Source organism: Zootoca vivipara, chromosome 4, assembly GCF_965207765.1.
Source record: "Zootoca vivipara chromosome 4, rZooViv2.hap1.1, whole genome shotgun sequence".
NCBI lineage: Eukaryota > Metazoa > Chordata > Lepidosauria > Squamata > Lacertidae > Zootoca > Zootoca vivipara.
Genome location: NC_142587.1, coordinates 29,555,420 through 29,571,022, shown reverse-complemented (window position 1 = coordinate 29,571,022; position 15,603 = coordinate 29,555,420). Strand labels below are relative to the sequence as shown.

Sequence of the window (15,603 nt, the reverse complement as noted above, 5' to 3'; positions counted from 1 at the left end):
GTATCAGAGATTGTTATCTTATTCCAACAGTCCTGCTTTTAGCTTGTAGCAAAGGAAATGGCAGAGGAAGTCTTAAGGTTCTCATTTCAGTTTTTTGTGCCAAGTATAACATCTCAGCAATGTCTGCTGATATAAAGGCTATTATTTTGGTATAAAGACCTTTATTATTTACCATTTGTATGATATGAAACAAATGGGTTTAATTTAATTACCTATACAGTGGTACCTCTACTTACGAATAATTCTACTTACGAATGTTTCTACTTATGAATGGAGCTCCGTCCGCCATCTTTGATGCGGTTTAGATAGGATTTTTTCTACTTACGAATTTTTAGATAGGGTTGCTTCTACTTACGAATTTTTTCTCCCAATGCATTCCTATGGGATTCGACTTACAATTTTTTTCGACTTACGAATGTGCATTCGGAATGCATTAAATTCCTAAGTAGAGGTATGGACAGGTCTAACTTAGGAGTTTAACTCTGAGAATAACTTAGATGGATACATTTTGTGCTTTAAAATCACCAGGTTCCTTTCCATTACTAGAAAATTAAATGGGGCCATAAATCTAGTCCATTTCCCTTTCTCACTTGCTTCTTTCCATGGTGAAATACCTGGTCAGGTTTCTTGGGAAAGTCACACTGCAGAATTCTCACCTGAGAAAAAGAGCCACAGTTTGCCTCGTAATGATTCTGGAATTCCCATAGCAACCAGTTTCCTGATTTTTTCTGTTCGGAACATACAGACAGTTCTGCCATACTCATCAAAGTGATCATTCCACAGGCTCTCTTTGATTTGCTCCCTAGACTGAAAGCCAAGAGAGGAATGTTAAATCCATCATATTTATACAAGCCATGATGCAATGGAATAGCCTCTCATTCAGAGAAAGCTATTTGTTTGTAGTAATGCAACAAAAAAATAAGACTACAGAATGCTAGTCCTGTATACTGGTCAATATCTATGCAGCTCCAAAGCAGCAGGAAGACAGCTGCAAATATGAATATTATCTGGAAAGCCCGTATGTGAGCCATTATCCACTTATGCAACAGGGAAGCAGAAAATTAGGAAATGTCTAATTTCCTTTATATCCTGCTTTTTCCTTCTAGCAATAAGTCTAGAACAGCTAGCAAAAAGTGCTAAATCATCAATTTTAAATATCAAAATTACAATCAATATAGGCAAATCATAGAATTGTAGATTTGGAAGGGATCACAAGGGTCATCTAGTCTGACCCCCCTGCAATGTGGGAATCTTTTGCCCAAAATGGGGCTTGAACTCATGACCCTGAGATTAAGAGTCTCATGCTCTACTGACTGAGCTATCATTCTAAACAATAACAGTTCAGTACAATAGCACAGGGAAAGTGGTGAATATGTGACCCTCCAGATGCTCATGAAGTCCAACCTCATCTGGAGGACCACAAGTTCTCCATCCCAGCCATACCAGATTCACAATGACAAACTAACATATTACTATTAATATTATTATCAATAGCCAGGCAGGGGGCCTTCTCGGTAGTAGCGCTTGCCCTGTGGAACGCCCTCCCATCAGATGTAAAGGAAATAAGCAACTATCTTACTTTTAAAAGACATCTGAAGGCAGCCCTGTTTAGGGAAGTTTTTAATGTTTAATGCTGTATTGTGTTTTTAATATTTCGTTGGGAGCTGCCCAGAGTGGAAACCCAGCCAGATGGGCGGGTTATTCTTATTGTTATTATTCTTATTATTTATACCACCGCCCTTCATCACAAGATTTCAGGGCAGCTCACAGGATACAAATACAAGGTAAAGCTGCTTTACTAAAGCACAAGCAAAACAAAAAATAATAACTACCCCTCCCACAAACACATTTAAAAAGCTGTAGAATATTACAAATACAAAATACAAGTTAACATATAACACTTAAGAACAATTTATATAAAACACAGCAGTAACATATCAATATCAAACTAACTAAACATCTCATGTAATCCAATAATAATTGTACAATTGTGGATATTGTTTTATTGCTTTTGGCTCACTGAGTCATTTGCATTGTATCTTATTTTTATCTTATTATACACCACTTTAGCAGCTTTCGACTGTGAAACAGTTTATATGCCATCAGAAACCACCATATACAATTATGATGAAATGCACCATAAGAAAAGTCAGAGCATCACACAGTCTCTTCCGACTATTTCCTACATTACATTTTTAAGACGCCATAATGAGAAGCTTTTGCAACAACTCATTATCATATTCTTAACATAACCTGAATCTGTTTTGAGGAGGTATTAAATCATTCCTATGGCACAACTTGCAAAACCATTTCTCCAACTTCGATTTCAAAATGAAGAAATGGTCCTTGCTCAGACGATATTTGCTCCAACCTATAGCATCTCCTATGTACTATAGGAAGTATATCCTATATGTGCTACAAACAAAGGAATGGGCTAAGGAGAATAGATTGCAGAAGGAAAGGAAAGAAGTCATTAATGTAAAGGAAGGAAGGCCTCAATCCTATAGTCCAGACAGATGTTTCTCTCTATATCTCTGAAGAATTTCAGAATGCCACCTCCCCCAAAAAAACCAAAACATTAAAATGCAAGGTTCATCATCATTAACAACAAGAACAACAATTAGATTTCTATACCACCCTTCATCTGAGGCTCACAACATGAACCCACAAAAATATAACATAGTAGCAAACAGAAGCAATAACCCACCCACACCGTTTAAAAGGCCATAGATTGTTTAATTAGCCAAAGGCTTGGGGGAAAGAGGAACGTTTTTGCCTGGTACCTAAATATATGTAATATTAATAGCATGTCAGATAATGCAAGGAGAGACAGTGAACAACCTTTTCAAAAGTCCCCAGTAACTAAAATTGTGGTTTTACATACCATCCTAAAATCCAGACCATCTATTCCAGAAGGGTGAAATGCTGAACTCAGGGCCTCTGCATTTGGCAGATGTCTACTGCTTTTGTCATTTTCACTCCCGTTATTGCTTTGTGAAGCTACTATCCCCAAGTTCCCAAGTTCATAATCGGCATGTGTTGAATGAGAATTTTGCTGCGCAAGTAAAGAGGGGGAAAAACAAACAGAATCTGTTTGAAAGCTTTATTGTGTAGATCCAATAACAACAACTAAACATCTACTAAACTTGTTTATCAACTGACTATTTTTTCAGCTTTGGAATAAGAAGCACCTGGAGCCAGCTGAAAGCACATTAATAAAAGATCCCATGAACAGCCTCTATCAATACACAAAATCAATAGCAAGTAAAAGGAATTTAATCCTCTAGGAAACGCAAGCCTGTCATGCAATCTCTTTAGATATATATTTCAACTATGCTCACAACACTTTTTTGCTCTTCTACACTATTAGGAAAATTAGATGTGAAACTAATTATGTAGATGATGAAAATATAACCTAAGGAGTGTTACAGCTTTAAATTTACACAGCACTATAGCGAGTAAGTGCACATACAGGACTAAGCAGATGTAATGAGCTCAACTACCAACTTTTATTCCTTATATCTTCAAAATATATCATCCTCTTTCCTCTAGCTAGAAGTCGATTATGAATTGGGGTGATACTCCAGCTTTTTCCCTACGAGACCAGAATTTCTTATCTCTGCAGCCACATCGGGAAAGGGAGCATGTTTAAATTATTGTTTGTTACACCTTATCTTTAAAAAAATGAACCCATTTATAATACTAGTACTAAGGCTTTCTTCTAGTTTAAAAGGTACAGTACTAGCAAAATATACTGAGCATATAGCTGGAACAGGTTAGACATTTAATACCATATCTTTGCTTTTCAAATTTCTATGGAGCGATGTGTTGCTAGCCTTCACTTTTTTTAATCTTAGGAGCAGATTCTCCACCAGGGTATCTCTGTCCTTCAACTCAATGAACTGAAAGGCCGTCTTGCTTTTTATGCTAATAATGATGGGATTGGGAAGAAGGCTAGTGTCCTCCATCTTCTCAATGCTAGCCACCTGTTAAAAAAAATGAACACAATATATATATTCACATCAGAGATCTGCCCCAATGCTAATAAAAATGAAAACCTAGTATAAGGTACAGAAAAAACAGCAAATAAGTCTGTGCTCTTTGTTAATGGGTCGGGGAATGTAAGGGTGGAAACAAGAAAAACCTGTCTGAGGTAACTATTTTTTTATTTTGAAAATCCTGTGCTGTAAATTCCTCCCAGGTCAAGAACCCCTCTAACTCAATATGCTTTTTATTTTTGAAGTAAACAAGACAGGATCTGGTTGCCTTTAACATCACCCGTGTGAGAGTCAGTGTGGCGTAGTGGCTAGAGTTACTGGATCTAGGCCACGGGAGACCAGGGTTCAAATCCTCACTCGGCCATGAGGTTCACTGGGTCAACCTTGGGCCAGTCACAGCTGCTCAACCTCACAGGGTTGTTGTGAGGATAAAATGGAGACTGGGGGGGAAGTTGTATATGCCACCTTGGCCTCTTTGGAGAAAAGGTGGAATATAAATAAACAAATAATGTGCAAACTTGAATGTCTATGCTTTTCTTCAGGTAGTTTGTGATAAACTTTATGATGGGGAACACCAAGGTCTGCATCCAAAGGACCATCATACTGGTTCCATTGCCCAAGAGATCTTTAGACATAACAGCAAACCCTTTTTTAAAAAAACCCAGAAAAGTATGACAAATAATTTGATTCTGCACGAGGGTCTGCCTCTCAAAGGATGAAAGAACCCACTTGCCTAAGTACTCAGGAGTGCCTGAAGTAGCTCTTTATATGTGCCAGGATCTAAGCAAGATTGCTTACCAGACTCCAAAGGTGCAAACCAGAAGAACTCCCTGCCTTCATCCCCGCAAGCAGATTTTAGAAATCCCACTTCAACACATAAGCATGCATGGAAAGGGTAGGGAAAATTCATTGTGAGCATAAAATTCATTGGCTAAAGATTGTTAGAGTGTAACTGGTTTGAATTAAGAATTTCTACAGCATTTTCACATTAGCTGCCGGCAAAGTTTGTTGTGAACGCATTTTATAGAGCTGCACATCCATGATTAATATTGCTCAGTGGAGATAAGCCAATTACTTTTTAATTGGCAACCCTGGACTGATTGTTAAGTACCACATAACTGCTCAATGTTACCTGAATCATACGTGCAATGAGTTGTTAAACAGCTTAGGATAAACAAATAGAACTGTTCTCACATTTAAGTATCTTTTTAAGCAGAAAGGTGGTTCATTATAAGAATTATAGATTTTAAAAATGACAAAAGACTAACCTCTACAAGTGGAATTAGAACATTACAGCAGCCATCTTCTTTGCTAGCAAAACAGATATAGCTATCTGAGGCAAACATTCTTCCAACTGTGTGACAGCGGCTAAAGGGAGTCCACAGGGAACAATCTGCAACTTCGTGCAGCTTCTCCTTCTTTGGTAACCTGAAGAAAGCTCTGAAGTACTCATTCCGTGCTCTGAACTCAAGATCTCTTTTAAAAGAAGCAACATAACAAAAGGTTTTTCAAAGGCTGAAACTTAAAAACAACTTGATTTGCTTTCTTATTTAACAAAATAAAACTGCAGTAGCCAATTCACATGTCATGGTAAGCCATAGGCTCAACAACAGGTTCCTTACCATGAGCAAGAAAGCGTGCCGATAAACCATGGCTCAAATCTCACTCCCTCACCCTTCTCCCCGTGATGTACCCAGAGGAAGCAAACCATAGGCCTAACATTATATATGAACCAGCACTCATGGTTTGTTTCTACCAAAGAATGAATCTTTGCTTCCTTTCGTGGTTGGTTTGGCGAGAGATAAACCATGAGCGCTAGTTGGCACTTAACACCACCCTAGTGTTCTGGGAGGAGAGGTGCGGCACAATTTGAGCAGCATGTATTAGCACACTTGCTCATTCAAGGCAAGCTGTTGTTTGTATGTCTTATGTCCTGAGTAAAAGTGGTTTTTTAAAAAATTGTTACCATTAAGCTTCAGCTTCAACAGGCTAGTGGCATTTTGCCTGCCTTTGGAAGATTCTCGCTGGCATATTTACTGCAGCGGCAAATGAGATCCATTTCTATTAGCCATTTCTATTAGATTTGAATAACCTCAGGTTGTATTCAACGCTGCATGTTGGATGTTCCATTCACAAAACGAGAGTTCCCCTTCACCTCCTCTTCCCACACACCTGCAAAATCTGCCTCAAGGGTTCCCATGTGATTAAGCAGGCACATATGCATATGCACACAAACCCCTTACCCTATATAAGCAACATAAGTATGGTATTGGCACCTATGAATATATCAGATTATCACTTAAGTTCTGCAATTCTCTTCATAGCACATTATTTTTTTTCTTCAAAATGGTTTGCTTTAAGGAAGAAATAGCTTCCCTCTCTGTTTTAGTCAAAGAATGCGAAGTGTGGGCTAAAGAATCTAAGGAGTGCCTTCTGGCATCTGTGCTTCATTTGACAACAGAAATCCATCAACTCCCCCTGCTCAAGTAGTTTTAAGAATTTAGAATGCCTTTTTCATTTGTGACAGCAGCTTAATAAGACTGCTTGGTGTGCCATTTTGCTTAGTACAGAGGACAGTTTTGCAACCATTTCAAAATCCATAACAGATAGAGTTGCCATATTTTAAGCAGTGAAAAATTATTTATTTATTTGCCAAAGTTGTTTAGCTTTTGGGGCAAAAGCACAAAAAATGTGGTTTTTTAAGCTACTTTTATGGAAAAACAGCACTGCCGACATGGGCTGCTATACAGTACATCCGGATTTTCCCGGACATTTCCCTGATTTCTGCCCAGACACTGCTGCCGACTGCAGTACAGTATTCCAGATATGTCTGGGAAAATTTGGACGTATAGCAACCCTAGAACAGACTATCTGGGCTTCTGAAGCAAGTTAGAAAGTTTTTATTTTGTTTATAGACAAACAACAGAAAACTGTACTCAAAAGGAAGAGAAGATTGTGTTTACAGCCAAAGTTTCCTCACAAGAAAAAAATAATCAATCACCTGACAAACTCATCAACAATCTGCTGGTATGACTAAGTGTTGCATTGGCTCAGCACAAAAGTATTTTTCCATTCTGACCAAAACAGAGTTGAATCAGTGATAACATCTCCAGTTAATTTTTAGAAGCCTCTTTGCAAGTATCTATATGAAGGGAGGGTGAACTACTATCCCACGAAAAGAATTTCTAAAATGCTTGTTCTTGGAAAGACAACAGATATCACAGTATACTCTGTATATATTAAGCTTTAAATATGTATACAATACACCTATATAGTACTTTTTAAATTTAGGGCTTTTTAGCAGAGTTGAGCTGTTAGATGCCACTCATGCTCAGTGTAACTGAAGAGATTTTGTTATACTTTATAGGAGAGTTGTGATGACTTCCCATTTTTAAAATTCTATTTCGTGCATTTAGATACAGCATTAGAGTATTATGCATTGAACAAGGGGGAAATACAGAGAATAGTTGACCAAAACATTTTATATCAATGACTGCCGAGTTTCTAAAGTGTAGCACAACACAAACTAGAGCCTTGCACTGGGGTGGCATTTCCAAAGAGCTCTCAGTATTTCAGAAACATATGGGCCCTACATCTGTTGGGAGGGCCACCCCTCCATTTGTGCTGAGCTGCGTAGGTGTGCATAGCACTTCTGAAGTGCAGCATGGCTGCAGAGATTATCTCTCTCCTTGCACTTCAAGTCAAACTTGATGGTGATGGAACTTGCAGTGCGCCATGGAATGAGGTGTAAGGGGCTTTGGTGGGAAGGGGAAAACAGCAAAAATCAGAGACTTCTTCTTGCATAAGTGGAATGAACATGTTTTTAATAATAAATAAATAAATAAATAAATAAATATTTATTTATACCCCGCCCATCTGGCTGGGTTTCCCCAGCCACTCTGGGCGGCTTCCAACAGACATTAAAACACAATAATCTACTAAACATTAAAAGCTTCCCTAAACAGGGCTGCCTTCAGATGTCTCCTAAAAGTCTGGTAGTTGTTTATCTCTTTGACATCTGGTGGGAGGGCATTCCACAGAGTGGGTGCCACTACCAAGAAGGCCCTCTGCCTGGTCCCCTGTAGCTTGGCTTCTCATAGCGAGGGAACCAGCAGAAGGCCGTTGGCACTGGACCTCAGTGTCCGGGCAGAACGATGGGGGTGGAGATTGGATACTGGACCAAGGCCGTTTAGGGCTTTAAAGTTCAGCACCAGCACTTTGAATTATGCTCGGAAACATACTGGGAGCCAATGTAGGTCTTTCAAAACTGGTGTTACGTGGTCTCGGCGGCCGCTCCCAGTCTCCAGTCTAGCCACCGCATTCTGGATTAATTGCAGTTTCCGGGTTACCTTCAAAGGTAGCCCCACGTAAAGCACATTGCAGTAGTCCAAGCAGGAGATAACCAGAGCATGCACCACTCTGGCAAGACAGTCTGCGGGCAGGTAGGGTCTCAGCCTATGTACCAGATGGAGCTGGTAAACAGCTGCCCTGGACACAGAATTGACCTGCACCTCCATGGACAGCTGTGAGTCCAAAATGACTCCCAGGCTGCGCACACACCTGGTCCTTCAGGGGCACACTTACCCCATTTAGGACCAGGGAGTCCTCCATACCTGCCCGCCTCCTATTCCCCAAGAACAGTATTTGGGGGACTTCATGTGGTTCAATATGAGAGAGACCTGCTCCATTAAAAGGAATGTGCTTATTTTTGTGCTGTTTGAAAAAGCTGGAGCAGCTGGAAACGTGTCGGGCCAACAGAATGAAGTAATCCTTTATAGCAACTTTTCTTAATTCCATAATTCTTTGTCCACTCTTTTGCTTGAAATTTCCTTCTAAGCAAGAAATCAATTTGGAAGCTTTAAGTATGGTTCCACACAATAGCTATAAAGAAAGAAAATGTGTTGGACTGCGAAGAGCAAACAAAAGAGAATAATAATCCTCAGTACTAAAATGTTTAAGAACCACAGGTATGTGACATAAATAGCGTAACATATAAAGAATTCTGAAGTTTAAGATGGCATTTTGTTTAATACCATATAAACGAAGAAATTCATGCTGCAGATTTGCAAAAACAATTCTAACTTATTCTGAACACAGAATTTCAAGGGGGAAAGGTAGACTTTGGAGAAAGTCCAGCTGTGCCCCCAAACTGCTGCTTTTAATACAGGACTCCTTAGAGTGTGGTTGCCTACTGCACTAATTATACACGCTAAGAAAATCCAGGCAAGATTATAAGAAAACAGCTGCTCAATCATGCAATTCAAACCAGAAAATGTTCATTATAAGTTGCAATATCACATAATGTAGCAAAATATAATACACGACGTTTTTGTGCTTTCCACATTCTGGGGAAACAGTCACACAGAGTCCATTAATAAGAGGATGTTTTAAAACACTCATATTAAGATGATCTTATGTCTGGATACAGTTGAAAGCATTTTGGGGCATTTATTATAATAATGAGCTTTTGTGGTTATGTAACAATCTCTCTTTGCTTTTGGGAGCACATGCTAGTTAATTCTTCTGTAATTCACTGCCTGAGCATTATCCTTTATTAACCTAGGGGGGTGGGGAACCTGTGGCCTCCCAGATTTTGATCGACCACAACTCCCATCATCCTTGGCCATTGGGTCATGCTGGTTGCGGCTGATGGGCGTTCGGAGTTCAGCGATCTCTGGAGGGTTGCAGGTTCTCCATCTCTGCTTTAGCGAAAGTTGGCTGGAAATCTCATCTCTTCCCAAATGATGCACTACATGGAACACACAACTGGAATAGATCCAGACATATCCCACTGCAAATGGACCCTGATTCAGTGGAGGTTGTTGCAGATGGAAGTGGGAGGAGGCATTTTCTAGCACCCTCCTCCCCCCTTCAAATCCATGTGCCATTTATCCACTTTTTTCTGAAGGGTTCAAACCATCCAAAGCAGATCTGGGGAGGGATCTGGGGTTGGGGGAAGGAAAAGTTGCTGAAAATTGTCTCCTCACTCTTCTGTCCCAGGGTGCATGCAATCAAGCCTGGATTCAACTCAATATATTTCTTTCTTTCTTTCTTTTTAAATGAAAATGTACTGACAAGGCAAGATATTATACTACATAAAGGGGGAAATGTGTTTGCTTTGACGGGGCTACCTTTGAAGGTGACTCAGAAACTACAACTAATGCAGAATGCAGCTGCCAAACTGGGAGTGGCTGCCGGGAGCATATAACACCAGTCCTAAAGGATCTACACTGGCTCCCAGTACATTTACAAGCACAATTCAAAGTGTTGGTGACCTTTAAAGCCCCTTAATGGCTTTGGAACTGCATACCTGAAGGAGTGTCTCCACTCCCATCGTTCAGCCCAGACACCGAGGTCCAGCTCTGAGGGTCTTCTGCTGGTTCCCACTGCGAGAATGAAGTTACAGGGAACCAGGCAGAGGGCCTTCTCGGTAGCGGCGTCTGCCCTGTAGAACACCCTCCCATCAGATATCAAGGAAATAAACAACTATCTGACTTTTAGAAGACATCTGAAGGTAGACCTGTACAGGGAAGTTTTTTAATGGTTGATGTTTTGCTGTGTTTTAATGTGTTGGAAACTGCCCAGAGTGGCTGGGGCAACCCAGTGAGATGGGCAGCATATAAATAAATTACTACTATTATTACTATTATTATTACTGTTAGCATTGTTTTTTTTAAAAAATGCAGAGTATGAAGTTATACAACAAGGCATTACTCAGCGCAGATTTTGCACAAATGAAGACTCCCTTTTAATCCAATAATGCTGGCATGTGGCCTCCAGGAGATTGCCCACAACAGAATGTGACCCTTGGGGTGAAAAAGGTTGTGTGTCTTCCTGCATTACAGAGAAATCCTAAAGATGTGACTGGTTCTGAATAGTACCACAAGGGTCACAGGACTTACTTGATTGAAGTTATTTTTGTATTTTGTTCCCCGCCCTTTCCCAGATAGATTTGCTCTTTATTTAGACTTCATGACACAAAGGTAGTGGGGGGAGGGAAGGATACTACTTAAAATATGAGACCCCTTCAACAAAAAGCAACACAAACGATGTCACTATTTACCTCTTGGTGATCAGAGTAGGATCTTGCAAACCTGGATCCAGTTCAAAGACCTCATTATCCAGTAGCCTGCGGAGAGTTACATCTGCCAACTGTTCCATTATCCTGAATGCTTCATCAATATTAAGGAACATAGAGAAATCACGTTCTTTACTTTGAGTGGTGATGCGGATAATGTCAGTCATCAAGATATTGGAGGTTCTTTCCAACTTCTGGACATCAACCCAGGGAATGATAAGTTTTACTGTCAACATGGAAACACAAAAAGATCTAATGAAGTAAACATCAGAATCCAGCAATTTATGTCTCCCACACATACATATATACACACAGTTTCTCCACATATCTTCTTTGAAGTAAATTCATGCTGGATTCAGTGATACTTCATTCCAAGTAAGTATATATAACATTTCAACAACAACAACAACTTTATTATTTATACTATACATTGGCAGCACGGCGCCGGAAATCGCTTCTGTGCATGTCCAGCCCATGTCCAGCCCACGGACAATAGAGTCCGTGTGAATGCTCCACCCCACGGCTGGAAAACATTGCCTGCACCTGGTTTATACCCTGGCCATCTGTCTGGGTTCCCCCAGCCTCTCTGGGTGGCTTACAATATAGCTAAAACATAATAAAAACATCAATCCTTAAAAATGTCCCTAAACAGGACTTCCCTAAAGGAAGTAAAAAATCATGTTGGGTATTTTCCCCTCACTTTTGTTTATTCTAAAGCAGGCAAAGGCAAACTCCAGCCCTCCAGATGTTTGGGACTACAATTCCCACCATCACTAGCTAACAGGACCAGTGGTCAGGGATGATGGGAATTGTAGTCCCAAACATCTGGAGGGCTGGAGTTTGCCTATGCCTGTTCTAAACAGTCAGTAAAAGAGTATTAATCCAAGCAGCCCATATGCAGATTACTCCATGGGAGGACTGGCATACTTATGATGCAGCAGTCACCTCGGGCACCAGATCAAGGGCTGAGCAGTGTGCTGCTCTGCAGCCGTGCTACCTCCTCTGCCACAAGCTCCCCAACTACTGTGTGCCACTCCACCATGCCAGGGCTTCCTTGGGCTGCCTCCAAGCAGCAGCAGAGGAAAAGGGGGAGGCAGCAGGTGGTGGTGGGGAGCTGATGCAGTGACTGACAAGGCACCAGGGGCTTTTGCTTCAAGCGGCAAAATGTCCTGCACCAGCCCTGCTCCATGGCAATTAAATCTGCAGCCCCTGTAGGCAGAATTTTAGGTAACTTTATACAATGTAGTTAAAAAGCTAAAATGGGCCATAGATGCGGACAGAAGGGTGTTGCAATGCACAAAAATCCATTCTGTTTCTGGTGAACCCATGTTAAGGGTAGGCTTCGAATGTGAAAGGCTGCTTTGGTAAATGAGGAGAAATGATAAAAAACCAAAAACATCTGCAAGGACTAACTGTACTTCTGTCAAAAACCATGGGTGCATTGATTTATCTTTCAGGAGATTTAATGAGCAGCAATGCAAATTGCATGATTCCTTTTAGTCACAAGGCTTGAACATGATACAAAGTTATATTCTTCAGTCTAATAAGGATAATGAATCCTTTGTGGCAAGTCTGTGCAAAGCTGCCATAAGATAAAACGAGGGACAATGCCCATCATACAAATTTGGCTACAATCACAACCACAGTTTTTAAAATGTATGCAGTAATGTTCCTTACCTTAAAAACTTAGGAGATGAGTTTTACAAACAGTTTTGAACTAGAAAAGAGCATCGGTCCAAATAAAAAGGTCTTATATCCTTTTCAAAAGATACTGTACTCAGTTCACAGTGCAAAATTGCTCTTATAAATGAATACACAGGTACAGAAAGTGAAACAAGTAGAACATTAATGTGGACTGTGCTATACAGACAGAGAGCCAGCAGCTTTTTTCATAATCACAGCTGCTGGGAACGTTATTATAAAATACTATTAAAAAGGCAATTCTTGGGCTGTGATGATCATCCTCTGCCCCCAGCCTCCTAGAAGTACCAAGTGCTGGTACAGGTCTCGGAACCTTCAAAGAATGGAGCTGCTGCCCTCTCCCTGCAGTTGGGTCTTTTGTGGGATTTTTCTTTTACAGTCTGTAATCTTTGTAGCAATGAGGACTAGAAACCTGCTTTTCATTTATCTATATTGAGAGGCTGGGGAAACCCAGCCAGATGGGCGGGGTATAAATAATAAATTTGTTGTTGTTGTTGTTGTTGTTGTTGTTGTTGTTGTTGTTGTTTTGATTTCAGTGTTTCTCCTATTTTTGTTTTGTAAACATATATTTGTTGTCCTTTTTTAAAGAAATGGTAGTGTATAAATATTTTTAAGCATGTAACCCTGATCCCACTTCTAAATGCACAAACATGCATGCATATGAGTATAAAAAATTTCAAGCTAGTGCAGTGCATTTTGGGAAGTGGTGGGACATACACAGATGGGGTGGAAGTGGGGCTTTTTTTTGGAGGGGGAATGTATTTAGGCCAGTATATGCCCCAATCCTATTAAAAAGCACTAAAAAAGAAAAGAAGGCAATTCTTTCCTTGCTCCTCTTCGATTCACAAGCATTCTTTTTTGCTTCAATCATGTTTTAATGACTTTACAAATATGCTTGATATTTTTAAAAACAGGGATCAGACAAATGCATGGAGGATAAGTCTACCAAAGGCTACTAACCATGACAGATATTTTCTATCTTCACTGTCAGAGGCAGTATGCTTTTGAATACCTGTTGCTAGGAATTGCAAGTGGGTTATGTGGGTTCCCATAAGCATCTGGTTAGCCAGTGTGAGAACACAATGCTGGACTAGATGGGCCTTTGGTCTGATGCAGCACAGCTACTGTTATATTCTTGTCCTGAACTCCCAAATTAGAGCAGGTTACAAATCCAAATAAATGGTCTCTTATGAGAATGTGCCTACTTAAAATAAAGCTGGTCATCTCTAATTTAGCCAAAGGATGAAATAATTACACTTTTAACTTCTTCCTTAGGGAAACCATTTCAGCAGTTTGAAAAGCAAGTGTACAAATCAGTGAGATGTCTTATTGCAGGTTCATACTTACATTCCTTGCCGAGAAAGAAGGAATAGAAACAGAGGTGATTGATGCTGAGATAAAGCCATCCCTGCCGAGGAACTTTGCCCTTCCAGCAGCAGCATGAGTAAAAGGTTATCAATTTCTCTGCCTCAGGGAAGTTAAATCTGGTCTCAAATTTCACTAGTGCTTCTCTGAACTTCTCAGGCTCCTCTTCCTGCTCAGCTAGCTTACTGCTGGTTTCTTCTGCTATTAATGCCTAAGTCAATGGCAAATAAATGCATTAGAGGAGAAACTGAAGTGACCACATGCAACTTAATAGTTACAAGCAACCAAATGATTTACAAGATTTGCTGTTCAACTTAATAGCTTACGTTACATATTTAAAAGCAACTAATAAACTAAAACTTGGTATTTGTATAGTGCTTTAAAGCAGGGGTGGTTAATTTTTGGCCACCCCACTGTTGGTGGACTTCAACTCCCATCATCCCTGAGTACTGGCTGGGCATGATGGGAAAAGGAGTACAACAACATGCGAGGACAACAAGTTCCCCATCCTTTAGAACTGGGTTTCCCAAACTTGGATCTCCAGCTGTTTTGGGACTACAACTCTCATCACCCCCAGCTACTAAGACCAATGGTCAGGGATGATGGGAATTGTAGTCAAAAAACAGCTGGAGACCCAAGTTTTGGAAACCCTGTTTGGGAAACATTCAAGGTGCAATTTCAGCTATCCTGAAATGTAAGTTGGTATTATTACCATAATAATCAAGAATGCAAAGCCACAATTCCTTAGGCATAGAGTCTGATGATATACCAAATGGCTAATATGTTTCTGCTCCAAGAAATATCCTAGGGGAATAGATGTCTCTGCTCCTCAATACCCAGTTTTGCCCATTATAAAACAAGTGGAAAGACTGAAGGCGTACCTTTATTTTACCTCTTACAAAACTAACAATATCTTCTTTATTATCAAATACAGACAAGGTGTGGAGTAGGTTTTGTTCCAGCCACTCCCAGTGATGATTTATTTCCTCGGTTGTGGCTCCTGTCGTAAGAAAGGAAGAAAGGGGAGAACTGAGCAAGACAAGATACCAAATGTGGTGAGGAAAGTTTTCAAATTCAAAAGGAAAAACAACACAAAAGTATATTAAAAGTGAGTGTTGTACAAACAAATTCAGACCAATCCAAGAATTTGGAATAACATACAAACTTTGGTAACAGACTGGCCATGACTTTTTCTGTTTTAGTATCTCTAGTTTAATGCCTGCTTCAATAGCCCTTTGTAGATGTATACCACTATTTAAGGCAATTGGGGCAGCAGAACCTGTTATTTCACTTCTGAATGTAGCCTCTGTTATGGTGAATTATTGTGGTATTTCTTCGATTACTGTGACCTTTCATTACTGTGGTATTTTTAAAGCAGCAATATTAAAGCACTGAAATATTTACCTGACTACCCAATCCATCAGGTAGACATAATTAAGGGATGGCTTCCTCATAAGGACA

The 15,603-nt window shown here is 40.0% G+C and overlaps 1 protein-coding gene across 6 annotated transcripts in view; it reads right to left on the bottom strand.

Annotated features, from left to right (window-relative positions):
- Window positions 1–15,603, bottom strand: part of TBC1D8 (TBC1 domain family member 8) — a 55,732-nt gene that overhangs the window by 10,821 nt on the left and 29,308 nt on the right. For all 6 annotated transcript variants that reach the window (XM_088667666.1, XM_088667667.1, XM_035116611.3 and 3 more), the window contains 7 exons: window positions 15,024–15,142; window positions 14,125–14,353; window positions 11,062–11,302; window positions 5,267–5,474; window positions 3,792–3,986; window positions 2,885–3,055; window positions 657–807 (listed from right to left, as the gene is read on the bottom strand). In XM_088667666.1, the coding sequence (XP_088523792.1) occupies window positions 657–807; window positions 2,885–3,055; window positions 3,792–3,986; window positions 5,267–5,474; window positions 11,062–11,302; window positions 14,125–14,353; window positions 15,024–15,142 (1,314 nt within the window). The remainder of the gene's footprint in view (window positions 1–656; window positions 808–2,884; window positions 3,056–3,791; window positions 3,987–5,266; window positions 5,475–11,061; window positions 11,303–14,124; window positions 14,354–15,023; window positions 15,143–15,603) is intronic.